General features: G+C 54.1%; 1 protein-coding gene and 1 long non-coding RNA gene across 5 annotated transcripts; one reads left to right on the forward strand and one right to left on the reverse strand.

Annotated features, from left to right (window-relative positions):
* On the forward strand, nucleotides 1–16652 carry LOC106027984 (uncharacterized). Of its 4 annotated transcripts, none has more exons than XR_010042938.1 (4): nucleotides 1–842; nucleotides 3393–9805; nucleotides 10505–14135; nucleotides 14557–16652. It is a non-coding gene; the product is annotated as an uncharacterized LOC106027984 (long non-coding RNA). The 4 variants fall into 4 exon arrangements; XR_010042937.1 differs by lacking the exon at nucleotides 1–842 and having other exon boundaries at nucleotides 7954–9805; nucleotides 14557–16275; nucleotides 16361–16652; XR_010042936.1 differs by lacking the exon at nucleotides 1–842 and having other exon boundaries at nucleotides 7954–9347; nucleotides 9595–9805.
* Nucleotides 2981–24525, reverse strand: Exosc10 (exosome component 10). Its single transcript, XM_003471432.5, has 25 exons — nucleotides 24364–24525; nucleotides 22067–22203; nucleotides 20308–20431; nucleotides 19169–19273; nucleotides 18742–18907; nucleotides 18475–18589; nucleotides 16400–16475; nucleotides 16099–16209; nucleotides 15771–15914; nucleotides 15103–15293; nucleotides 13464–13620; nucleotides 13140–13288; nucleotides 12962–13012; nucleotides 12230–12341; nucleotides 10390–10440; nucleotides 10165–10243; nucleotides 9962–10068; nucleotides 7865–7960; nucleotides 7628–7702; nucleotides 6068–6155; nucleotides 5504–5577; nucleotides 4492–4660; nucleotides 3880–3941; nucleotides 3616–3692; nucleotides 2981–3114 (listed from the first exon to the last, which is right to left on the reverse strand). The coding sequence occupies exons 1-25, from the start codon at nucleotides 24520–24522 to the stop codon at nucleotides 3084–3086; spliced, it is 2706 nt and encodes a 901-aa protein (XP_003471480.2). The 5' UTR covers nucleotides 24523–24525; the 3' UTR covers nucleotides 2981–3083.
* Between the last annotated feature and the right edge of the window lie 1561 nt (nucleotides 24526–26086).

Raw genomic sequence — 26086 nt, forward strand, 5'->3', positions numbered from 1 at the left:
GGGGCGGAGCCTCGGCTCTCCAATAGCGGCCAGGGAGCGCGCTTGCGTCGACTCGGCGGCGCGGCTTTTCCGGACGCTCATTGGCCACCGGACGGCAGCGAGGCGTCGATTGGCTGGGGCGTGCCGTCTGTCGGCGGCAGCAGGGTAGTGCGGACCGCGCGTGGGGCCACGTGGGGGCCCCCGGCGGCCGGGTTCCGGAGCGTATCGCGACGTCGGAAGGGGCCGCAGTGCCCACCTCCGGCGGTCGCACACCGGGTTCTGCTCCCTAGCTGGGATCCGAGGCGTGGAGAGCAGCCGTTGTGACCCGGCGAGGGGCTGCGGGTGGCTGCAGAGGAAGCGTGGTGACGTTGCGTCGGGCGCTGGCACGCGTTGGCCGGGCTGCAGAAGCGGGCCGCGGGCAGAACGTATCCCGCGCCGGCCTCGGACCGGGCTCCTCTGTGACCTGAACAAATTGCGTGGTTGGTCGGGGCGCGACGAGGACTTTTATTTCCCCGAGCGGGCGGCTGTGGAATAAGAAAGTTTTTTTGTAAACGAGTTCCTAAGTTTACCGGCAGCCGCTAGGAAGAGGCCCGCACATGCCCGTTCAGCACCAGAAAGACCGATTTTTTTCTTTTGACAGACTGCGCCTTGAGGAGTGGGCGGGAAATGTGCGGTTATGAAAATGTCAAGGAACTTTTCCGAGCCCCATTACGCAGTGCTAATTACAGAATGTGAAATATTAATTGCTAATCGCGCTACATGCAGTTGGAATGCCAAGGAAGGTGAAGCTGCGGAAGCTATTGGCGACAGTGGCAGGGAGGTTTCTGACGGTTCACAGCCTCACCTGGAGCAGAGGCTGCAGTGTGAGTGATTGGCAGGTGCAGCTGCCAGCCGGCTTGTAGGTGTCCTGGCTGATGGGAAGCTTTACTTATTTATTTATTTATTGAGACAGGGTCTCGCTATGCAATTCAGGCTGGCCTTGAGCTCACTTTGTAGCCCAGGCTGGTCTTGAATTCGCAATGAGAGTGCTGAGATTACAGGCGTGAGCCATCACGCTTGGTAAGCACCATTTAAAGAGTTGAGGTGGCTAGAGTATTGCTAGAAAATAGCTCCCTTGGAGTTGGGTCGCTGGGACCAGGGATGGTTCTCTAAAGGACCGCGGAGCGGCCAACTTGAGGGGCGTTGCGCAGTCCGGTTCGTACAGCTGGACCCGTCCAGGCCCTTAGGTCAAGGTGTTTGCCTCGTGCTCTAAACCGGACTGGAAGCCCCTTCCAGGGCTGGGGATGGCAACAGGGCAGGCCATTGTGATGGCTGAGGCCAGTGCCTTGTGGATCAGCTGTCTTGGCTTGCCTTCACCTTAGCGCCTGGCTACGTGGCGTCCTTTGGAGAAGCCCGGCCTTGGCTTACAGTGACAACGTGGCAGGCGTCACAGTACCTTTTCAGGTTCAGGAAAACAGCCCCAACAAAGACCAGCAAAAACATCCTGGGATGTACACTAACACAAGCCCAGAAATGCCAACCCAGCTTCAGATCATGAGAGGAAAAGTTGATTTTGCTGTAAGAAGCCTCCTAGCACTGCAAGATCAAAAGTCAGGAGGGCAGGAGCCTGGGTGCAGCATGAAAGGCTCCCCTGGATTTGAAGCGGTGCAGCTGGGGCCTCCATTGATGAAGCCCTGCAGGATGGGGCAGATGCCCAAGAGCAGTTTCCGTAAAGTGGAGGAGCAGAGGGTGATGGACTCAGCCAAGGTGAAGGTTTCAGTGGGACTGCCAGGTGTGGCTGTGTCCCTGGAGAGACCTGCTAGGCCCTCCTGTGAGCCCAGCAGGCAGGGGCGGAGTGGGAGCAGACCTGGTTGAAAGCCCTCACTGGCTGGGTGCTGCACTGATAGCAGCGAGCTGCCTCCCACCACCCACCCGGGAGCCCTGCGGGCTGCGGGTCCCGTGCAGCCTGGGCCTCCCCGGCTTAGCCCGTGAGCGGCTCTGAGTGGTGCAGGCACAGCTGGCCTCCCCGCACTGCTGGTCCTGGGTCAGGTGCTCCCAGCAACCCCTCTATGCTTCCATCTCCTGGGTGCCTGCCATGGGCCAGGGACACGGGACTGAGGTCTTCAGGTTGCCAACTTGATGTTGCAGAAAGGAGCGTTTATAAGACCTCATCTGAGCTGAGAATAGTAGCACACTCCTGTGATCCCAGCACTCTGGGAAGCTGGGGCAAGAGGCTCACAGATCCCAACCCAGCTTAGGCAACTGAGCAACTTAGTGAGACCCCGTTCTGAAATGTAATAAAAACAAAAGGTAACCGTGAAGGCCCTGGGTTCAATCCCCAGCACCACAGAAACAAAACCCCAAACCCAAATGCTCACAAAAATCAAACCCCAAGACAGCTTTTAAATAAAGCACAAGGATTTGCTTTAGTTCTGAGAAGCTTCACTCCTGGTCAGTGAGGCTCTGTGCGTGGTCCAGCTCTGCGGCTACTCCTGCCTGGCTGTTCAGGGTGGGGCAAGGCCAGTTTGACCAGACCTAGCGACCTCAGCAGCCAGGGTCATACACAGCTGGCCCTCCCGGGTGTGGTGCTGGTTTCCTCTGTGCTAACGGTACCTCCCTGGGGCAGGACTGCCGTGTCTCTGTGTGCACGCCGTGTAACCACTGTTCTCTCTCCTGCAGTCCTAAGGATGTGTGGCCGCATGTGTCCACCAGCGAGCCGCAGCCTAGGGCCAGTGTTTCGTGTTTTCTAATCAGCAAAGAACAGTTTGCCTTTTACAGGACGAGATAGGGAGCAGGGCCAGAACAAGCTGTGCACAGCCGCCGCGCCTGGTGCTGGCTCCTCCCCGCCGCTACAAGCTAGCTGAGGTCAGGGAGCCTGGAGCCCTAGATGCAGGCCGCGCACCTCTCCTGCAGTCCTCTAGAAAGCACAGGGGGCCCTCATCGAAGACCGTTACCTGACTGGGCGGGGGCCTGTCCTCCCCGACACAGCTGTGGTGGTGGCGAAAGACAAGCCCAGACCAGCTTTCTTCAGGAGGGGTTCGTTTTAATGATTTAAAAATCCGTCCGTACAAAACCAGCAGCACACGGGCGCCTCCAGGCCCGGTCGGTCCCGAGGTCCTACGGCACTATCTCTTCGGCCAGTTGTGCCTGAAGCCTCTGTGGGAACAGCACAAGATGAGTTATTCCCTGCCTGTGGCGGCGGCTTGCTCAGGGTCTGGAGGACCAAGCTGGACACTGGGGGTCAGGCCAGCGGCAGGGCCCGGCCAGGGGGTGGCGCAGTGCAGTGGCCTGCGGCGGTGCACAGCAGAGCAGCGTCTCCTGCGTGCCTGGGGCAGGCTCCACCTGGCTGCCCAGGTGTGAGCCTTTCATGCCTTCTGCTGCAACCTTCTTTAGCAACAATGACAACCCACACTGTTTGTTTTCTCATTCCTAAGGAACCGGCAGGCCTTCCAGGGAAACTGCACACCTGTGTGCTGTGAGGGACCCAGGAAACTACAGCATGAGGAAAGAGCTCGGGGATTTGATCTGCGACACAGTGCGTGGCCATGTGGTACATGGCTCAGAGCAAATCTGGTCCCCTCCCGAGGTTTCAGAATAAGAGGGTCTCTTCTGTGCTGCTGTACCCTGACGTGAGGGCGGCCCGCTGAGACCACGCACCTGTCCGACTTCCCGGTCGGGAAGGACACGCTTTTGGCCCCCGCTGACTGTTTGGGTTTTTTGGCTGCAGCGCATTTCTGAAACGAGAAGCCCCACGAAGCCGCTGAGAACCAGGCGGAAAGCCCCTGGGCTTCAGCTGCAGGGCCAGGAAGGGAACCCTGGAGTCACCCTGCAGAGGGAGTCACACAGGAGCAAGGCAGGCCTCGGCGGGGCTGGGAGCAGAGCGAGGCGCAGCTGCCCTCCGGCCCCAGCTGCATCTCCTACCTTGCCAGCTGCCGTCTGCTTGTTCGGGTCAAACTGGGAGGAAGGTCTGGATTTGCCATCTCCTGAAAGGTAAGCACAGGCCCGGAGGCCAGGGCCCTTGAGGTGACGCACAGCTGGCTCACAGTGTGACAGGAGCCCCACCCTGTGCCGTGACCCGCATTTCCGTTCGTCCTAGCCTCTCTGAGTAGCCGAGGCCAGGTCATCTCGCACAGGTGGCTGCTGAGGGCAGGTGACCACTTTCACATCAAGCAGCTCCACCGCCAGTGTGAGAGACCCGGCCCGACGCGCTGCCCGGGATGAGGGCCCCCGTGTGGACTGTCCTGACTGGCACCCTCAGGTCTCCACAGGCTGTGCCACTCTGCGGGCTGAGCCAGGGGTACCACGTGTGCCTGCAGGGCAGCCGGGCTCCCTGGCTGCAGCCCCAGGACTGGCCTCCAGGTGTTTGGCGATTTCAACACACAAGATCTTTGTGCTGGGGGTGCAGCACGGACGTTTCTAGGCAGTGACAAGGAAGGGGCCGAACCCACTGGCCATACAGCGGCCAGGGCCCTGTCCGTTCATCGGTGGGTGCCCGTGCTCTCCTGGCCCGTGGCCCCTCGGACAGTTCCTCACCAGTGAAAGCCTTGAAGTCCGACTGGCTGTAGTCATAAGGCGTGAACTCTTTCTCGGGTGGAGCCGGGGCCTTTGGCTTCCTGGCAGTCTTGAGTCGTTTCTCCTGCTTCTGCTCTGTGGCCCTCGGGTCACTTGTGGTTCGCTCCCTTTTCTTGGCGGCGTTTTCCAGCTGCAGGGAGTGTGGCCAGGGAGGGAAGCGCAGGGGCGCGTGAGAGGACGAGGCCCTGCTGCCTCCAGCACAGACAGAACTTGGTCTGAAAGGCTTGGGGTAACTGGGGCTGGATTGTGGGGGTTTGCGGATACTGTGTAACTGGAGGAATGCAGGGAGGGGCCGCGGCCTGGAGGCGGACATTCCGTTCTGCCTGCCCCCGTGGACCGCACACAGCAGCCGCAGGGCTGTACAAGCCTGTCCAGTGCTTCTGTGCGTGGCCGATGGTGCCGCCCTCCACCTGCAGGGCCGTGTTCAGATTCGGGGCATCACATGAGGGAGGCCTGTGTCACCTGAGCGTCATAAACTACAGTGTACAGAGGGGCTGGGGCCCAGCAAGCTGCAATTCAGGACAATCATGTGGCCGGTACCAGCTGGCCCAGTTCCTAACTGGATAGAGACAGCAGCCACTTAAAACAGCAGGGTTAGCAGGGTGCCCTCGTGTGGCCTGGCACTCCAGAGACAGAGGCAGGATGATTACTGGGCGAGTAAGGTCAGCTTGGGCTTCAGTGAGTCCCTGCCCCAGAAAACCCTGGGAACTCCTAAGCCTTCTGGCGAGGTGAGGATAAAGTGACCCCAGGGCACAGTGGCACAGGAAACGGGGGCTCTGCCTGGTGCTGCCATGCCAGTTAACAAACAGCAGAAGATAGTGTCAGGGAGAGACCCTCGAGGGCAGGGCAGGGTCAGCGAGGGCAGGGGAGGGGCAGAGGCTGGGTGGGGACAGTGAACTGGAGCCTGTGGGTGAGCTCTCCGCTAGGACAGTCCAGGAGTCCCGGACGTGGATGGAAGGAAACCAGCACGCACCACGGCCTGCTGTCGCACGGAGATGGCCTGCCCTGCGGTGGCTTTGTACTCTTCCTTTGCCTGCTCCCGGGCGGCTGCAAGGCAGAAGTGTCCATGGAACAGGCGCCGGCGCCCGGCACCTCTACCTCGACTTGGGCTCCTGCCCCACTCATCCTCTGCCGCAGGCTGTCTGGGTTCAGGACCGCCTGCACAAGGCTGACCTTGACTGTCACCTGTGGCTGCTCAGGACCCAACCCTCTGGCCGGGCCCCCTCCCCTCTCATCTGCGACACCCAGCTCCGTGCGGCTCCCGCTTCGGGAGGGGCTCTGCTCAACGTCATGCTGACCAGCCGCTTCCTCAGCACCACCTGGGGACAGTGGTCACAGCCCGCCCAGGCGCTCCGCACCCCTCTGCCGGCACCCCTCCCTTGGCTTCACGGCACAGGGCACAGTCCACCGCGCCCAGCAGGGGCCGAGCCCCACCGCCAGGGCGGCTCCTGCTGACTCTTGCCCGCAGTCCAGCGGCGCCGTCAGCAAGCGCTGCCCTGTATCAAGCACGCTGCCTTCGCAGGGAAGTCACGGCCACCTGTCTGCTCCGCCGCCTTCTTCTTGGCAGTTTCTTTAGCTTCTTTCTGTACTTGTACCTGGCTGGCCAGCTTCCAACGGTTGCTGATCTGCAATGCAAACAGAACAAAAACCTCCAGAGCTCTGCCACCCAGCCGCTCCTGAACGTGACCGGGCAGCAGAGGGCTCGAGGGCCACCTGCTCCAGACCTAAGGACACAAGAGCAAATCTGCTGGCTTCGTTTCTAAGACCCTCCGAGGAGAGCAAAGTACAGCGGTATTCTGGGCCCTGGGCCGGAGGCTCCCCCTGCCACTCCAGCCCCTCTGGAAACGGGGGACCCCGGCGCCACTGGCCCCTTCCTTTAGGAGACGGGGAGGCTGGGTGTGGTGACAGCGGCCTGGAGCAGGAAGCACGCAAGCAAGAAGCCTGGAGGTTGGGGCCCAGCCCAGGCAATTCAGCTGCCCGGTGAGACCTGCTCAGGGCAAAAAAAAGTAATAAAAGGGAGCGGCTCAGCCCCCACCAGCACTGCCAACTAAGAATAAAACCCAGAGGAGGGGATGGGCCCGGCTGGGGACTGCCCAGGGCACAGGGTCAGTGACAGCAGCCGGGGCTCCAGGCAGGACCTGCCCAGGCGGTGCGCTTCTCTGGCACCCACGCAGAACCGAGGCAGTGGAGGACACGGGCGACCCGCAAGGAGCGGGGAAGGACCAACAGCTGCCAGGTGCCTCCGGAGTGGCGGGGGGAGGCAGACCCTCAGCAACAGGGCCCGGGCCTGCCACGGTGTCGCTGAGTGACACCATACTTGCCACACTTGTCACCACCCTTCCTACGGAGAGGAGGGAGGCTTCCTGTCGCCATGCTGGCTCCCAGAACCAGGCAGAGACCAGGGTGAGGGCATTCGCATTCCCAGAGCTGCTGAAGGATGGAAGACCAGGTTCCAAACCTGGGCTGTCGGGGCCGGGTGTGATGTGCCTGCCCTAACCCCTGTGTTTGGAGGCCAGCCTGGGATACACAGTTCAAAAGCCAGCCTCAACTACATAGCAGGACCCTGCCTCAAAAAAACAAAATGAGGGGGCTGGGGGTTTAGCTCAGTGGCATAAGCGCCTGCCTTGCAAGTGTGTGGTCATGAGTTCAATCCCTGGTACCGATAAAAAGGAAAAAGACCAAAAAAAAAAAAAAAAAACCCCAAACAAAACGATATAAAACAAAACACTCAAACTGGTGGCTCGAGTTGCTCTGAGGTGACACACAGCAGAAACATATCAAGTCATGCATGTAGGGTTTGTGTACTGTATCACATAGAAACAAACCTCAATTAAAAACACAGAACAAACCTTTCTCTCCCGCATGCTGGGGATGGACCCCACATAGCCAGGCCCCAAACCTGTCTCCTGCGAGGCTTCCCAGCGCTCCTGGGAGCCTGGCCCAGGCCCTGCCCTTCCCTTAGTGTTGAAGGGGCCTTCTTTTGTGGTCAGGGGCCAGAGGGTCCCCACATGCAGCCTGGCTAAGGCAGGCACCTGGCTCAAAGAAGCAGGACGCCCCCCAGCACGTCACTCGTAGACAGGGTGTGGCGCCCACTTACCTCGTAGATTTTCGAGGAGGGATCGAACTTCGCTGCCTGGGAGATGTGGGCCCGGTGCTCTAGCGAAGGCAGGAACTGCACAAGGGACGCCAGGAAACAGCTGAGAGGTGCGCTGGGACCCTCGGTCGGGGCCCTCAGATGGCTGACCTGAGTCCCCCCTGGATGCCAGAGATGGGGGACCCACAGGACCCGCGCTAGCCCTCTGTAGAGCCCCATGGCCCCGCTGCAGCTACTCACCATCCTGAATGGGTTCTCAAAGGACTCCATGATGTTCCGGGCCCTTTTCTGTGCGGCTGTTAATGGAGTGTTTCCATTTTCCTCGGCACTGGGTTCCTGCAGGGACAGTCACGATCATGTGGTGACATCAGCATGCAGGCCAGGCCAGGAAGAGTAATGCTGACAGCAGTGGCTACGCTCTCTTAAACTCTGCTGGGGACAAGGTCCCTGCCTGTGAGCACACAGAGGGGTGCAGTGTGCACCTGCCAGTGCCGCCGCGCCGCGCCCTCGCCCTCTGACAGCCGCTCACGAGGCTTGCACAGGCCGTGCAGGTCTTTCACAGCCTTTTGGTTAATGTGGCAGCACAGGGATTTAAATGAGGTCTGCTTGAGGTCTTAACTGATGCCGGAAATTTAACAGTATAAATCTTTCTGGGGAATGAATGGAATTATGTAATGAATGTCCTTCCCTAAAATCTGCAAGGTGCTTTGCTTAACCTGTAGTGTCACTTTGTAACAGCCCAGACAGAGCACAGTCCCTCAGACGGAACACAGCACGGTTTATGCCTCTAGTCTGTACTAAGGCCCTCAGCCGCTACACCTCCTGAAGGCTCTGTTAACCCTGCGCTCACGAGGCTGAGGCAAGAAGACTGCAAGTTAGAGTTCAGCCTGGGCAACTCGGCATCTTGGTAAGACCCGGTCTCACAGTAAATAAAAAGGGCTGGGGTGTAGCCCAGCGCTAAGGCTCTGGGTTCAATCCCCAGTACCAGCAATAGGGAAACAAACCCTCACACCCTAAAGCTCCTACATGCTGCTGCTGCTGGTGACTGACCCCAGGGCTGCCCACGTTCTGGGCAGGCGCTCAGCCACTGACTGTCCCAGCCCGGGGTATCTGTTTCTGCAGTGCTGGGGACTGAGGCCAGGGCTAGGCATGTTGCAGCACTGAGCTAGCTCCCCATCTTTTCTCACGAACTGCTGCAACAAGACCCCATCTAAATTTAAGTGATTAAGTCGGAAGAGAGCATGAAGGGAGCAAGCAGGTGCATCCTGCAGGCGGCATCCCATGCCCCTGGCCTTACCACAACGTGGAATATACGGCTGTGATTGTAATCCTATTAACTTCTGTACTGCTGCTTTTGAAGACCACATGCTTCTGGCGTTGGGGTTTGACCTCACATTTTTATTTTTACCTTGAGACAAGGACTAAGGTACCCAGGCTGGCCTCGAACTTGTAATCTTCCTGCCTCAGCCTCCTAAATAGTGGGATTATTAGCCTGGCATCATGCAGCTCTATCATCTGGGCACTGAGCGCACTGGACACCGCTCCTCTCTCAGATGGGTAACACTCTTGTTTCTCCGCTCTTTCTGAGAATCACCTCCCCGCTCCCTGGCTGTCCGGAGTCCTTGGACCTTCATCTGTGCGCTCTCCCTTCATCTGCTTGCTTCAGCACGAAGCCATCCCGCCCAGGGTGCACTCAGGCCTTCTTTTGGCAAGGAGTCGAGAGGTTCGATCCCTGGTAGCCCAAGGGGGACCGACGGGAAGGCGGCCCCGTGCACATCCCAGGAGCCTGGCCCAGCCCGAGTGAACCATGCAGGTTCTCTGGGAAGGGCACAGTCACTAACAGTCGTGACTGCTGTCACCTCTTCTGGGGACAGGCAACAAGGCTCTGCCCACTCCCCACTGCCAGCACTGGCAGGCTACTTCCTAAGTGGTTCAAGCACAGAAAGGCATCCTAGTGTCCCCTTTCCCAGGCACCTGGAGGGGCGCTGGCTGCAGGCAGCAGACAGAGACGCGCTGCTCCTGCTGAGCCCCACGAAGGACCAACCCGCTGCTGCAGCTACCGCCTCACCCTGCACGCTCCTCCCTCCAAGCGACATCCCTGGAAGACTCCTCCACACACAGGGCTCAGCAGAGGAGCCTCCCGAGTGCTCGCTTCTCCACACCACTCCCCATGCTGTCAAGGTGTGTGCAACCCTCCAGCCAGAGGCCTTGTCCCGCTGTGGTCTGGGGCCAGCAAGCACGCCACTGAGCTGCAGTCCAGGCCTCGGCCTGCTGGCTAACCCGACAGACAGGGCCCAGGGTCTGTCTCTGCACTCCAGTGGGCTTCCCCACACTCACATCAAACACGGTGATGACAGCTGTGGCGAGAAGGCACTGGGTGTCCAGCAGAGTCTCCTCTCTCAGGTCAGCAAAGAGGCTTGCCTGCTTCCACGCTGGCACCGGCCCTGGGGGTGCGGGGATCAGCGAACTCAGGGCTGCAAGTTGTCAGCACAGGCAGGGGCCTGCCTTCTTGTGTGTCCATAGGGAGGCCCCCATCTTACCGGCAGTTGGGGTGACTGGGTAGCTGTCCGGAGGGGCATGGGAACAGTCGTGAGGTCCAAAGAGAACATTCTCCAACCTCTGTATTAGAGAGGAGCCAGTGGGCCACATGTGAAACTTGCATGCAGGCCACGAGTGCTCGGCCAGTGAGGCCAGCCTGGCTGGCAGGTCTGTCTGTGCCAGCTCTGACCCCCCACCCCTCAAGGGGACAGCAGGTGACACTGTACCTCAATATCCGGCAGCGGTCCGCTCTTCTTCACCCCGGCTGCAGTCTCAGACTAAGGAAAAAGGAGGCGGCAGAGGGAGTCTGTGCCAATTCGGTGACACACTGTTCCCCTGCAGACTGCATCTCGCCATGGGGAGCACCTCAGGGGCCCGAGACACCCTTTCCTCCCATCCTGGTCTCACTTCCGCAGCTGGCACGATATCTGTGCTCAGTCAGACACGCGCCGTGAGTGACAACCCGGAGGACTGCAGAGCCAGGGCCCACAGCTGCGGACTCTACCTGAACAATCCGCATGGCTACGGAGGGCCGGGCCTTGCTTTGCCGGGAGGGGAAGGGACTCCTCACTTCCTTGTACCAGAGCTGCCCCTCAGCCCCGGAAGTCCTGCCAGCACTGCTGTCTGTCTGACAGACGACAGATGTCTTTATGATCACACGACTCTCTAAGACACCCAGGCTTAAACTTACAGGGATCCGCCTGCTGTGGGCCCCCTGCTGTGGTGCTGGAGTTACAAGCATGCCCCACAATGCCTGGTTCTCACAGCACTCTTTGATTTTGGTTTCTGGGTCAATAACCTTTCAAAAAATTGTTAGCATGCCTTACCACCTACTAATACGGCTACTGAGCCGAACTACCTGGACTATTCATGAGCTCTGTGCATGAGGGGAGGTATTTAAAACTGTTGTAACAAGGGCTAAAGACATAACTCAGAGGCACAGCACCTACCTAGCAAGTGCAAGGTCCTGGGTTCAATCCCCGGCAGAACCTGCCCTGCAAAAGAACTGCCCTACTACAACACAAACCACGTAAACATTTATTTTATGGAATAAAAATGTTGCCTAATTGCATAATGGGGAAGTGAAGCCAACTAAGATATTTAAACAAAACAAAAAGATCTCAATGAAAGCACGCACACCTAGCACTAACGGCTGCACTGCCCACGCAGGTACCCACTTGTGGCCTCCCCATGCGTTACCCAGACACACATCTGCGTTTTCAGGGACCTGCCCCACTTTCACCTCAACTTGCCCAGACGTCGGCATCTCCTTCGCAAAGCCAGCCCTTTCTGAATTCCTGTCTCTGTCTGTGGTTCTCACAGCTTCCCTTTCCCCTAGGCCTTAAATTTGGAATGAGCTGGTGGGGCACGCTGGCACACGCCTGTAATCCCAGCAGCCCAGGGGAACTGTGAATTCAAGCCCTGCCCGGGCAAGCTAGCCAGACTCTGTCTTACAAACCAGGCTGGGGAAACTGTTTGGTGTTCAACGCTCAGCACCACAACACTAAGCCAAACCAAGTACGCCAAGTGGTCCTGGCCCCGCCTTCATCCCCCAAACTGGTCCGCTGCTGGGTGATGCCTCAGCAGCACTTAGTGCGCAGAGCCAGATGGCAGCCCTTGCCACCATCCGCGTCCAAGGCCCGCTTCTGATGCTCGCGGTACCGTCCCTTCCATTCTGTGACCACCATGTGCCCCGGCCACTTGCTTCCCTCGTGGACTGCCGACAGGCTCGGAGGCAGCCTCGCTGCATCTCACTCTGTCACGTGAACTGCTCTGTGGCAACAGCTCACTGGCCCAGTTACCAGATGTTCACACTTGCTGCCGGACCATCAACGACAAGGTCATAAAATAGGAAGGGTACGTTTTCGCCCCTGCCCACCATAAAGAAAATGAAGGCCCTTGGTCTAACCCCGGGACCACAGGCGCACACAAAGCTGATGGAGACCCACTCACTGGATTCCCCAATTCCTGCCTTCTCTGGGTTGTTTAGGTTGGACAGCAGCTCACGGACACAGGACACCATGAGTACTAGGCTGCTGGTCAGGGCCTTGGAGCGGGAGGGCTTACCTTGAGCAGGGGCATCTCTCGAGCCTGCTGGATTAGAAGGTGCATTTCATTGATCTGCTGCCGCACAAGAGGTGGAACCGGGTTGCAGCAAGCGATGATGCCCTGAGGTTCCCTGAGGACAAGCACACACCCACCTCACCACAGAAGCACGGCCCACAGGACTGAGCTCCTGAGAGGCTCAAGTACCATCGCAAGTGTGAGCTCAACCCAGGAATGTAGTGACTTGGTGAGATTCTGTTTCAAAACATGTAACAAAACAAAGAGGGCTGGGGATGCAGCTCAGTGTGAAGGCCTGCGTTCAGACCCAGAGGCGGGAGGCAGACAAGGAGTACGGCCCGGACAGTCAGAGCCCCACGGCCAAGCTGCAGGCCCGGGGCGCCACTGCGCGTGAGCTCTCGCTGCCCGGCTCTCAGCCTGACTCCAGCAGGCGGCCCCGGGGCCCGAAGACTGCAGATGCGCTTCCTGCCTATGCTTCAACTCACGTCCTAAAATGCTGACAACCCCAGGGCTCCGCTTGGAAGAAAGCACAGATGACAGGGTCGGGAGACTGACACTGAACTCGACTGATTAAGGCAGTCACTAGGACCTGCCCTTTGAAGGTGTCACTGCTCACACAGCAGTCCTCAGGCTACCATCTGGGACTCTTTGGGCTCCCACCTTCTGAGCCCGGAGGGCTGACACAGCCTGAGCAGGTCTGCAGGATGGGAGAGCTAGGATGGAGGTCGGACTCACTTGGGCAGCTCCTCAGCTATCTTGAGCATCATGTGGTTTGGCAGAACATATCTGGAACCAAACACAACAGCATCACGTGACGCTCAGCCAGCAAGTTCCATTCCGTGTCCCATTCCATTGTGGGGACAGCAGGCTTCGCGTCCACAGGGAAAGCGTCCCTTTCCCATTAGTCCCTTACCCGTAGCTCTCGTCCTCCCTGCGCGCTGTTTTGTCCCTCCAGGCAAACAGCAGCTGGAAAGCTGTCAGCTGCTGTGAGTTGAGATGCTTCTTTTGCTTCCGGTACAGTTCAAGATAGGACTCGTCTGTGAAGATAGGCTTGACAAATTTCTGCAGAACGCAAAGAACATCTGAGATCAGTGGAATCAAAATTGTGCCCGGGTTCTTGAGAACATTTGGCTCTCGTCACAGACCTAAGGAGTGAAGTGAGAGCCAGTGCCTAGTCAGACATGGCGAGCCTGCGTGCCAGCCTGCGTGCCCGCCTGCGGTGGCCCTGAGGCTGTACCTTGAGGCAGATGTCCCTGCTCCGCTGCCACACCACCTGCAGCTGGACAGGCTGCTCGTTGCCGCGCTCCCACAGGTCCAGCCTCATCTTGTCATAGATGTACAGCAGGTAGTGGGTGTCGTCCCGGGCGTAGCTGAGCATTTCCTCTGGCAGCGGCCTAAAATCCCAGGCCGGGACACGGTTTCAGTGACTGTCCCCCAGACAGCAGTTGCACTTGTGTACCTGTAGTCGCTAGGACCTTCTGGAGCCCTCTGACCTCAGTAATTCTTTCCCAGTTAGTGCTGTGGCTGCAGGAGCATTTATATACTACACCACTACTGCAGTGGCTGGCGGAGGGGGAGGCAGGATGACGATGTGGTTAGAATAAGACCATTGCAGTCGGGGCTGGGGATTTAGCTCAGCAGCGTAAGCGCCTGCCTTGCAAGTACCTGGTCATGACCCCTACCTAAAAAAAAAAAAAAAAAAAAAAAAAAAAAAAAAAAGACCACTGCAGTCCCGGGAGTGACTCTTAGATCCGTTCATCTATTCCTGGGTAGGTTCCTAACCTAAGTGTTACTGGCTTCCCCTGACACCGTGACAGGCACTTCACTGGCTGTTGTGAGGATGACACAGGAAACACCCCTGAAGAACCCAGTCCAAGAGAAGGGCTTGCTAGCTGGGACTGATTTTCAGGTAAGTAATACATTGTCGTCTTGTAGTTGGCCTCCCTCTACGTCCCCAGTTCTAGAGGTTAAACCTAGAACATGCTGAGTGATGTCCCCATCCCTTTAAAATTTTTAAAATTTTGAGACAAGGTCTCTCTAAGTTGACCAGAATGGGATAGAATTGTGATCTTCCTGCCTCAGCCTCCCAAGCAGCTGGGATTTCAAGTGCATCTGGCTATATTATACAGTTCCTCTTATTTTTATTATCATTAGCAGTTCTGAGCACTGAAGCTAGGCTTTTCACATTCAGCTACATCTCCAACCCCTTCAAAATGTTTTTATTTTATTTTTTTTGATACCGGGGATCAAACTCATGACCTAGCATTTGCCAGGCAGGCGCTTACACCACTAAGCTAAATCCCCGGCCCTAATGTTTTATTTTAATACAGGGTCTCACTAAGTCACAAAATTGCCCAGGCTGGGCTTGAACTCATGAACCTACGGCTGCAACCTCCTACAATGCTGGGATTACAGGCGTGTGCCACCCCATCTAGCTTGCTTATATTTCTATTTAGAAACCCTGGCTCGAAGAGATGGAGAAAAGCCCGTGTTCACACGACACCGCAGCCCAGGGAGGAAGCCAGGCCCTGAAGGTGCTCAGAGGGCAAGGCCTCCTGAGAATGTGACCAGCCTGTGCGACAGCAGACATGAATGCCACACTCAAGTCCCAGTGCACCCTCGGTTTCCCCCACAGGCGAGGACCCTGCCAGAGCTGGGTGGCCCACACACTGGACATGGCGCACCTTCCCAGAAGGCCGAGTACAACCATCAGCCCCACGTGAGCTCCGCACGACCATCCTAAAATTTCCTACCACTTCTGAGCCGCAGAGAGCACTAGCGCCACTCGTGCCCGTGCCCGGGTCTCCATGCTGGGAGATTACAGGACTGCCGGGCTTTCTTCTGCAACCCACACTCCCACATCGAGTGCAACTGACCGGACCCTCCAGTCTGCCAGCTGGTACTGCTTGTTGGACTCCACCCCGCAGTAGAGCCTCAGCAGGTGGTCGAGCGAGTGCCTGCCTAGGTTGAGAAGGCGTGCGGCCTGGTGGGTGTCAAACATGTTCACCACGTACAGCCCGAAGTCCTTCTGCAGCCACTCGATGTCAGAATCGGCACCGTGGAAGACCTGAAAGGACACCAGAGCCAGGTGGTACTGCGCAGGAGAAGGCGCCCGCCTCTGAGCTAACTCTGCCCCAGCTCACCCGAGCACTAGAAATGGAGGCGTGAGAGTGAGAAGTACACGGTCTTAAATGTTTCTTTTAATCTGGACCATAGCCTTCATCTGACCTCCTAAGTGCATATTGTTAAGGCCTCATGTCTGGGGAGGCAGTGCCATCCGCCCGAGGAGTGGCCACAAGCCCAAGCAACCCTCACGGCGGCAGTGGTCAGTGTGGTGACTTAACAGGTTTCCGGCGGTAAGGGTTAGGGTAAGGGCTGTACCGTGGCTGTTCCTACAGCGTTTAGAGACCAGCCCTAGTGTGTGGAACTTAGGGTAGATGGTAAGATCCTCCCGGCTCTACAGGTCTGGGTGAGAAGCAGGAGCCGTGTACTGCTGGGTTTGTGGCCCTGCCTCACGAGCAGGGGCTGGGAAGGGCTGGCTGACCTTCACGATGGCGGGGTTGGTGAGGCTCTCGTTGAGAATGTACATCTCGCTGCGGAGCTCCAGGGTGTCCACAAGGAAGTCTTCTGTGCGGGTGGAAATCTGCATCAGGCAGGTCAGGCCCAGGAAGCTTCTGTAGGAGTGGTGCTAGCGCGGGTACAGGAGGGGGTGGGAAAGGACATCACTAGGCTTTCCGTGACTGACCCGGAGGAGTCAGCCAGAGACCGGCTACACGGGGAACTACTAACAGAAACAGGTTAGTCACCCTTTTACACTTCTCAGGTAGGGAACTCAGAGCAAAGGCACAATTTCCAGGTCAACTGCGAGATACCTCCAAGTCCACAGCAAACTCTTCACAGCGCAGCAGCTTCTCGTTGAGTTCCACGAGTTCATCCAGGGAGGACACAAAGTGGCAGGGAGTTTCTTCTACAGGTCTGTACAGCTGCAGCACCAAAGTACATCACAGTGAGAGAAAGGCGACATTCACCCCCCCCCCCCCAAGTACACGGTGAGTCCCAGGCCGTTCTACTTTAAAGACACTCCACAAGTGTGTCCAAAGTCACAGCGAGTAAGCTACCGATTTCCTTCTTCAGGCTCCCTGGATAACCTCCAACCCCGGCCGGGGTGCTAACCTGGGGCTGCGGCTTCTGAAGCACTGACTCAGATGGAGTAAAGTGATCCAGTTCATACTGGTAAGGATGTGCAAACCTGATCGAAGAAATAAACAGACATCTTAATTGCATGATTCACAGGAAAAACAATTACCTGATCCAGTTTGTAAAAATAAGTGAGGAAAAACGGCTATTCTGCAAATCTCTTTATAGTATAAAGCATCACTACTGCAATGTTTATTTGAATGTGTCAAATAAATCAGCTGAAATCTGACTACGCCTGCAGTATAATAATTAGTCTATTCATCTAGAGACACTGAACACCCAGACAGCATTTTAAAGTTCTTTTTTAGATTTTTGTACCGGGGATTGAATTCACGACCTGGTGCTTGCCCGGCAGGTGCTTACATTGCTGAGCTAAATCCCAGGCCTTTTTTTTTTAGTTCTGAGACAGTGTTGTTCTATAGTTCACTGTGACCTTGAACTCACTATGCAGCCAGGCTGGCCTCAGACTTGCAGCAGTCCTTCTGCCTCAGCCTCCCGAGTGCTGGGATCATAAGCAAGTGCCACCACGGCTGGCCTGTGTTTGGTTTTTTTGAGAGAGGGTCTCCCTGAGATTCCGACTGGCCTGGAACTCTGGGGCCCTCCTGCTCAGCCTCCCGAGTGCTGGGATTCTTCACCAGTCTCTGAGTACCGGTGTGCTTCACCAGGCCTGCAGCTTTATAAACACTGGAATGGTTATTTGCAAAACTCCATGGCTGGTGCTGTGACTAACATAAAAATGATAAAGTAAGCCAGGCGTGGTGGTGCCCATCTACAATCCTAACACTCAGGAGGCTGAAGCAGGAGAACTGCCATGAGTTCAAGGCCAGCGCAGACTACAAAGTGAGTTCAAGGCCAGCTTGAACCATATAGTGAAACCCTACCTCAAAGAAGACCAAACAACAAACAAACAAAAAAAAGATACAGTGAGTTGGGCACAGAGTGCTCACCTGTAATGCCAGCACTTGGAAGGATCATTGTGAGGTAAAGGCCAGCCTGAACTACATAGCAAAACTCTGTCTTAAAAAAAAAAAAGATAAAAATGTCTAATGCTTGTGGTTTAGCGTATCAAATTTGTTAGGTTAGCAACACTAGTACAAATAATTCAGTTGGTCAGGAGCTACATGCTTTTTTTCTGTCCCTCTCTCCTTTATTTTCATAAAACCCTGTCTGAACCGGGTGCACTGGGGCATGCCTATTGCCCAGCACTCTAGGAGGCCGAGCCAGGAGAATTACAAGCTGGGGCGTGAGCAACTTGAGACCCTCTCTCAAAAAATGAAAATGTGCTTGGGATGTCAGAATAACGCAGAAGTCCTGAGTTCAATCTCCAGCACCACTAAAAGAGGAAAAACAACACACAAGCCCAATCCTGCCTCTTCAGTGAGTTCCAGGAGGGCGGCCCCTCTTCCACTGCCTTTCCTTTCCTAGCACTTGGCTGGCGGCATTTCGAGCTGAGCCAGGCTGAAGGAATGGATGCGCACACGGACGGACCAAGTGGGGAAACAGCCCCTCCGAGCAGTTCTCATCCGCCTGCACTGCTACTGAAGCCCCCTTTACTTTACCCGTGGTTCTGGGTGGCAAACCCAGGGCCCTGCACATGCTAAGCATACGTCCTGCCCACCCCAGTCTGCGTGTCTGTTTTAAGCAGTTTTTCCAGGATGCTTATGCTGCAGTGGAAAACCCTCTTCCTGTTGAATTTGTTAGTGAGCACCTCCTCCTGCCTGAGTTCCCACCTGAGCAGAAAGGCAGAGAAGCAGCATCAGAAGGTGGGTTTCGGAGAACTGGGGTCACACTTCTAGTGCTGTGGGAAGCGAGCACCTCTAACTGTGTTCTCACAGCGACAGAACGGGGACAGGCCGCCTGCCACCTCTGGGAACCGCTGTGAGGGTCACTCGAGATAGTGCTGTGTGGGCCGCCTGAGAGCCCCGCAGGAGGCTCAACCAGACCCAGGTGAGGAGGAGGTGAAATCCGCTGCTCCCCAGCTCCGTTGTGCACACGTGAGTGCAGATGGGATTGGAAAGGGGGAGAAAGCTGAGACACAGGCAGACACTCACATATCCTGCTCGATCTGCTGAGTCCGCTGCTGATGGATGAAATCCGCCAGGGCAGGGGGCACATCCAAGTCCTCAGGCCGGTCCTGGGGGCGTTCCCGCCTCTCCTTGGAGAGAACTGGAGACCCAAGCAAGGGGTGGAAATACATGGAGAAAGGACCGCACACCTTCCTGCCTTTTCTCCTCTAAGACAGGAAGTGGCAGAGACCTCCCCCGTTCAGGCTGGCGGCAGGACTCAAACTCAAACACAAGCAAGGTAGCACTGCTTACCCTGAGGGAGGGGCTTCTGGGCGTTGGGCTTGATGAAGATTTTAGGAAGAAATGGCGTGTTGGAATTGTCAATCTTCTCTCGGAACTTGAGCTGAGGCCGGATGATATTTTTTGCATGAAGCAGCCGGAAAGTTTCGGATTTGGCTTTTTTGCCATATTCGCCTGCCTAGGATCAATGTATACAAACACTCTTTAACACAGTAACCTGATGAATTAGAAAAGCAAACTGAATTTGTTTTCCAAGGAGACAACAGCCTCATTGCTAAGCTGCTCCCTGACTTGGAGAGCGCTGTGTTTATGAGAAGAGGTCAGAGCAGGCAGTGGCCAGTTGTGTCCAGGAGGTGAAAAAAGAAATGCAAATCACAACGGGCCGAAGCTCTGCTGCGGCGCTCACAACAGGGCTCTCGTGAGCCTGAAAGCCCCTCACCTTCCGGTTCCAGCTGGACACTATCGTTTTGGGGACCTGGAGGCCTGCGGGGAGGACAGGCTGCTGGTGCTTATTCAGCCCTGCGGCTTCGTCCAGTAAAATACCCTAAAAGGAGAGGAACCATTAGGAATGCGGCTCCGTGATAGAGCTCCTGGCCAGCAACACACAAGACCCCAGGATCCACTCCCGGCACTGGGGAAACCAAAGCGGTACAGTATCTGTAACGGAAGGGAGGTGTCCTGATGAGTCTACAGAGTATCAGTTTGGGCACTGCCTAGGGAAGTGCCCACAGGTGACAGATGGCAGCCCAGTGGGACTTGAAATCAGATGACAGGAGAGACCACTGAAAGAACATGCTGGGCATCAGACTAGGGCGAGGTGACTCCGTGAGACAGAAGGGCACAATCTCCCCACCTCCAGGACTGTCCCTGGGGGAAGGTGATTTATTCTGCAGGACTGCTGTGTAACTGTCACCGAGGCTTGGCTCTGGAGTCAGGAGTAAGCTGGCCATAAGTCAGGCAGGGTAATATACTACTCCTTCCGCCCTTAGGGCGGGGCCGGCAGCCTGCGTGTGAGTAACAGGAAGGATACACACAGAGCTGGCAGCTCAGGAAGTTGGTGTGTGAGCACAACCCTTAGGCTGGCTTCACCAGGAAGTAATTTTTTCTTCTTTTTTTGAAACAGCATCTTGTTATGTAGTTCAGGCTGGTCCTGATTCACTATGTAGCTAGGCTGGCCTTGAACTTGCAGCAATTCTCCTGCCTCAGCCTCCTGAGTGCTAGGATTACAGACGTGTGCCACAACACCCAGCTTTTGTTTTTAAGAACACTGAATTTTTTAACTATCTGAAGTGTAACTATACCCATATACACGTGTGTGTATATATATGGCTTAAGAGCAGGGATATTTTGAAGACAACTGTAGTTACTTTTAAGCAAAAAGATGCAGCCTTCAGTAGGGAATGTTATGACTGGTAAGAAATGTTAATAAACTAATTTCCTTTTTATTTTCTAAACTGCTTGATGATGCTCCAGTGACACAACCTGTTAGCGTGTGGAAACTGCCAGGGTTTCTCTGTACATTTTAATATAAAAAGATCTTTCCTCATCTGTTCATGTAAGTGTAGGTGAAATACTCACCACTCTCTCCAGAATCACATCATTGGTATCGACCAGTAAATCGAACTTGTCCTCCAACTCCGTCACTTTACTTCGGTCCTTAATGTTACTGCGACACCCGTGATACTGCATGACCCTACTCATGCTGGGAAAGGGAAACCAAGGTCAGTCTGGGCACCTTTATTACATTTGTTGACAGTATGGGAGAAAACGCAAACGGCTGGCTCAGGCCACTCCCGATATTTTTTGACCAAACTAATGAAACCTGTTTGCTTATAGCAACCTTTAGAAACCAATGTGCTTAGCACACCCAAGGCCCCAGCTCCATGCCCAGCACCAAAACCGAATGCTGCCTCCGTGGCCACGGCAGGGATGACTGTGAACAACAACAGACATGATTTGCGATTTTAAGTTTTTAAAAATAAGTAAGTAGGCAGGGTATGATGGTACACAGTGGTTCCAGCACTCGGGAGGCTGAGGCAGGAGGACTGTTGGGAGTTTGAGGCCAGCCTGGGCTACATAAGTGAGTTCAAGACCAGCCTGCGCTACACACTGAGACTCTGTCTCAAAAAAACCAAACCAAAACAAAAAAAAAGTAATCCCGCTGTGTGACCTTGTGCAATTCACATTTTACTAAGACTTGACTCATCTGTTAACTGAAGGGTGAAATTACCTCAAAGCTTCTTTAAATTCTAAAAATATGACACCATGTAAAAAATGGACTCTGCACTTCCCCCTAGTACCAGGGACTGAACCCACAGCTCTGTACTGAGCTACATCTGAGACCTTTTTTATTCTGAGGGAAGATTTCATTAAATGTCCACACTGAGCTCAAACTCTGGGTCTTCCTGCCTTAGCCTCCAGGAGGGCTGGGATTACAGGGCGCAGCACCATGCCCAGCTGCATTCCTCATGTAAGAGCTTCTCTAACTCTGTCATGTAACAGTTAAACAATCAATGTCTATGTATTTTCTGTCCAAATACTTTTATTTTCCTTTGTTTTGGCTTTTTGAGATAGGATCTTGCTATACAGTTCAGACCGGTCTTGAACTCATAGCAATCCTCCTGTCTCAGCCTCCTGAGTACTGCAGGAATACATCACCCCGAGACCACCTTTCCTCCCTCTCTCCCTTCCTTCCTTCCTTCCTTCCTTCCTTCCTTCCTTCCTTCCCTTTTTTGGTACTGGGTATTGAACTCACAATCTCATGCTTACCAGGTTTCAAAATAAAGTAAGAAAAGGGATGGGCTATACTTCAGTGGTAGAACCACTGCCTAGCATGTTTGAGGCCTTGGGTTCAATTCCACATGGCAAAAAAGGATTTTTTGCTGATAAATGCAAACACCAATGTATTTTTTAAAAAATTAAAAATTTGGGCTGGGGATTTAGCTCAGCGGCATAAGCGCCTGCCTTGCAAGCAGGCAGTCGATCCCCAGTACTGGTTAAAAAGGAAAAAGACAAAAAAAAAAAAAAAAAATTAAAAATTTACCAAGTAATATTTTCCTAACAATAATCTACTGCTTCATTTTCACATTTTCTTGTTCTTTTTTTTTTTTTTTTTTTTTTTTTTCTTTTTCATTTTTACCGGTACTGGGGATCGAACTCACGACCGCCTGCTTGCAAGGCAGGTGCTTATGTCGCTGAGCTAAATCCCCAGCCCCACATTTTCTTGTTCTTTATGGCACAGAAAATTACGACTGTGGAAAAACAAATTTCAGGAAAAATTATTCACCTCCATTTTTATTTCTTTCACTAACACAAGAAAAGGATCCGTAATACTTACCACTGCAGCAACCTGTCTCCTTGGGTTTCACAAAATGCCTGGAAGCCAGGAAAACTTCGGTAAAAGTCATACTCGTCACCAAACTGTGGCAGGCCCCCAGACGCTTTGGTGACTGCCACCACTGACCCAAGAGCAAACTGTTAAAACCAAGAAAAGATGGCATGTTTCAAACATGGGTCTTCATTCAGTAAATCACTGTCTTGAAGCCCATTATGCTGAGCATACAGCATATGTAATGCTGGATAATAAGGAACTCTATTCATCTGTCCAATGTCTTTCAATTCTCATCCGCAAGCTCTTTCTGGTCCTGAGGATTCAATGCTGAGTGCAAACCCAAGTTTGGGGCTTACATTCTTGGTAGAGTGGGGAAAGAGAAAACAAGCACAGACTACAATCCTGTGTCCCTTAGCAACCAGCACATGTTCTGAGAAATGCATCCTTAAGTGATTTGAAATCAGGTGAACACAGACGGTACATGTACCAAAATGGTTATGACATCATTGGCCATATGATCTTGTGGGACCAGCAACCTCTATGTGGTCTCTCGTTAACCAAAAACATCACTATGCAGTGCCTGACTACACAATACGACCAACATTTAAAGTGACCTGAATTCAAATCTGGGCTCTACCTAAGAACTCAAGACTCCATAGTGCTGAGAATTAAGTCCGGGGCCTCATGCATGCTAGGCAAAGTAATCCACCACTTGAGCTACATCTTCAGTTTTGAACTGATATTTTCAGTAAGCTGTTTAATTTCTTAGGACTTTAGTTTTTGCCTCTGAAAAAAGGGTGTAATATAAACTGCATAACACTGTGGCATTTCAATAAGGAAGCTGAATCACTTAGAAAGGTGCCTGTGACAGGAATGCTACTACTGTAACTCAAGTTCAGATCTTTGAGCTCTCTACAGAAATCTATTGTACCTTTGTGATTTTTTAAAAGTATTTTTTAAATTAAGAAAAACTTTTTTTGGGTACCGGGGATCAAAACCTTTGTGATTTTCGTGCACTTTTTTTTTTTTTTTTTTTTTGGTGAATTGGCTTGCACTTGCCAGGCAGGTGCTTATGCTGCTGAGCTAAATCCCTAGCCCCTGATTTTCATCTTAACACACATCTAAAAAGAATATGAGCATACTCTAAATACTTCAGATGACCAATTTATAATAGTGGACTCAGCTAATACCAAGTAGTTCTCTATTTAAACTGTGAGGCCACGAGAAAAACCAGAAGTAGCCTTCATTATAAAAGATGGCCGTTCACCCACAGGCCAAGTGACAGCATAGTCAGTTTTGTGAATGTTTCCCAAGAGCTGGGCATGGTGGTCCACACCTATAATTCCAACACTTGGGAGGCTGAGACAGGAGGATCTCTGAGAGTTTAAGGCCAGCCTGAACTGCATAGTGAAATCGTGTCACACCCCCCCCCAAAAAAAACCCAAACATTCCTCAGTTAAATGTTTCCCAAGGTGGGGGAACATGAAAAGAGAGGTAGGCAATTAAGTCATGTACAGTAACGTGGTGGCACAAAAGCATGAATATCTCTGCAATCACGGGTGACAGCTTGTTCACAAACTACTCAAAGTCAACTGAATACTACAACTGAGATACAATGTGAGTGGAGTTTTCAGAAATTTCTCACCGCTATTTATTTTTTGGGCTGGGTCTCCCTATGCAGTTCAGGCTGGCCTTGAACTTAAACCATGTAAAGGCTGGCCTTGAACTCACAGTAATGCTCCGGCCTCTGTCTTCCTAGTGCTGGGATTACAAGTCTGTGCCACCACGCCAGACTAAAGCTCGATTTACATTTGTTCATAATCTACGTCTTGCAAATAATTTAAATGCACCCTTAGAGTTTCAGCGAGGTAGTGATAAATGTGCTTTGACGCCTGGAGGGCAGGCACTCGGTGGCAGTGGTGGCAGGTGATGTTTAACCCAGAGGCCCAGAGGACCGGACTCCAGAGAGAAGCAGAGCTATTTTAGCGGGAAGGGCGCCGGCCAGACCCGGAGAGCATGAAGCAGCCGATCCCTGTTGACAGTTGGCAGGCACGCTCGTCGGAGATGAGGATGCTACAGCTGGGCACAAGCGGCGCCAAGGAAGCCCACCCCAGGACGCGGAGCGGCGGTCTTCACTGGAGGCTGCGCTGTCCTCGCCGGCGGCGGGGGTCCCCGAGCGCCAGTTCCGCGCGGTGGCCACCCTCGCCCTCGGCCGGGCCCAAGCTTTTGGGGTGAGCGGCGGCCGCCGAAGCCCCGATGCTCCCGGCCAGGCGGGGCCCTGGTGTCCCCGAGAACGAACTTACCTTCACGAAGCTGTCTGCGTCGGGGAAGCCCGGCAGTACCATCTCGCCGTCCGGTTTGGTGGCGCTGGGCACCGCCTGGCTCTTAAGCTCCTGGGGACTGGGGGCCGCCATCTTTCCGGCCCGCGCGGCTCTTCTCGCGAGAGTCTGAGGATCGCGCATGTGCGAGCCGCCGGGGCAGGAAGTGTAGTGAGCTGCGCAGCGGCTGCCTTACGTCTTCGTAGCCAGGTGTGGCGGCACACGCCTGTAATCCCAGCATTTGGGTGGCTAAGGCCGGAGGATCGCCGCGAGTGCCACGTCAGCTTGCGATCCAAAGTGAGTTCAAGACAAGCCTGAACAGGGGCTGGGGATTTAGCTCAGCGGCATAAGCACCTGCCTTGCAAGCAGGCGGTCGTGAGTTCGATCCCCGGTACCGATAAAAACGAAAAAGACAAAAAAAAAAAAAAAAAAAAAAGACAAAAAAAAAAAAAAAAAGACAAGCCTGAACTACATAGCAAGACCGTCTCAAGAAAACCTTTAAAAAAAAATCTGCAGCAATCTTGTGCGTCATCCTCCAATCCCGTGGGCAGGGATGGGAGGGCTCCTGTTTCCAAAAAGTCAAAACAAACGGAAATATTTGTTAGCAAGTAGGCGTGGCCCACAAGAATATTGAAAAATTACTTAAATAACTGAGAGGCATTTCCTTTGGAAGGATATGTTAGGCACGCCTTCTCTTTTGAAGGAACCCGCGGGTGGTAGAGCCCAACGTGTGTGAAGCCCTGGGTTCCATCCTCTGCATTGTGAAACACAAACTTCATGTTTAACCAATCAGCTATTCTCTACCTACCCCTTGGGGTTGACCCTACGGGGTGCTTACTCCCAGCTCCTCTGTTTCTTCTGCCTAAGTTTTTTTTCACTTGACACCAGTTGTTTTTCTTTCTTTCCTTTTTTTTTTTTTTTTTTTTTGGTACCAGGGATCGAACTCCTGCCTGCCAGGGAGGTGCTGTGTCCCTGAGCTGTACACCAGTTGTTTCCAAACACATGACTGTGTCAGAGCTTTGTGGTCATGGAACTGTGCAGGCCCTGCTGGACTTTTGAGCCTTCTGTTCCTGTTCTGTTCCCACTATTTCTTTTACTCCCCACTGGCCACTGAAACAGACATGCTGAATTGCAAAGTGTGGCCACAGGACACTGCCTGTGAGTCTGGGTAGGTGGGGACACCGCTGCCATAGACACCACGATGCTAACCTCAGTGCTGGGGCTTTCTTTGCTGCAGAGAATGTCCCTACCAGCTGCAGCTGACACCCCACCCTCCCACCCTGGGACCCTAAGTCCAGCCCATTGGTGGGTGCCCACCAGGGCAGCTCTTCTCCTCACTCCACAGGGCGGGGCTCAGCTCACTCTCCTGCTGGGCAGGCTCCGCTCTGCCTGGCTCAGGACCCCCAAAAAGGACTGTGACCCACACTGAGCATCTTTATGCCCTTCAGTCCCTAGTACCAAGTACTTAATAATCTTAAAGGAATAAATGCTCCCGTTACTATTTTTTACACTGCTGAGAATCAAGTCCATGGCCCTGTGCATTCAAGCCAAGTCTTGCTGAGCTGCACCCCTGGCCCAGGAGTTCCTTTTTGAGCTAATAATAATTATTATTATTATTTTGTCTTTTTTGAGAGGGGGTCTCACTATGCAGTTCAGGCTGGCCTTGAGCTCACTTTGCAGCCCAGGCTGGTCTCGAACTCGCAATGAT

Source organism: Cavia porcellus, unplaced genomic scaffold, assembly GCF_034190915.1.
Source record: "Cavia porcellus strain 051 isolate PalLab524CR breed Dunkin Hartley unplaced genomic scaffold, mCavPor4.1 scaffold_25, whole genome shotgun sequence".
Classification (NCBI taxonomy): Eukaryota; Metazoa; Chordata; class Mammalia; order Rodentia; family Caviidae; genus Cavia; species Cavia porcellus.

Bases quoted from the DNA above. Each gene is read 5' to 3' on its own strand.
- Exosc10 (XM_003471432.5), bottom strand. From the start codon at position 24,522: ATGCGCGATCCTCAGACTCTCGCGAGAAGAGCCGCGCGGGCCGGAAAG. The intron at 13,289-13,463 runs GTACAGCCTCAG...TGCGTTCTGCAG, and splicing joins GCAGGGACATCTGCCTCAAG to AAATTTGTCAAGCCTATCTT. The intron at 3,942-4,491 runs GTGAGGAACTGT...CTTACCTTTCAG, and splicing joins GGACTTCAAGGCTTTCACTG to GAGATGGCAAATCCAGACCT.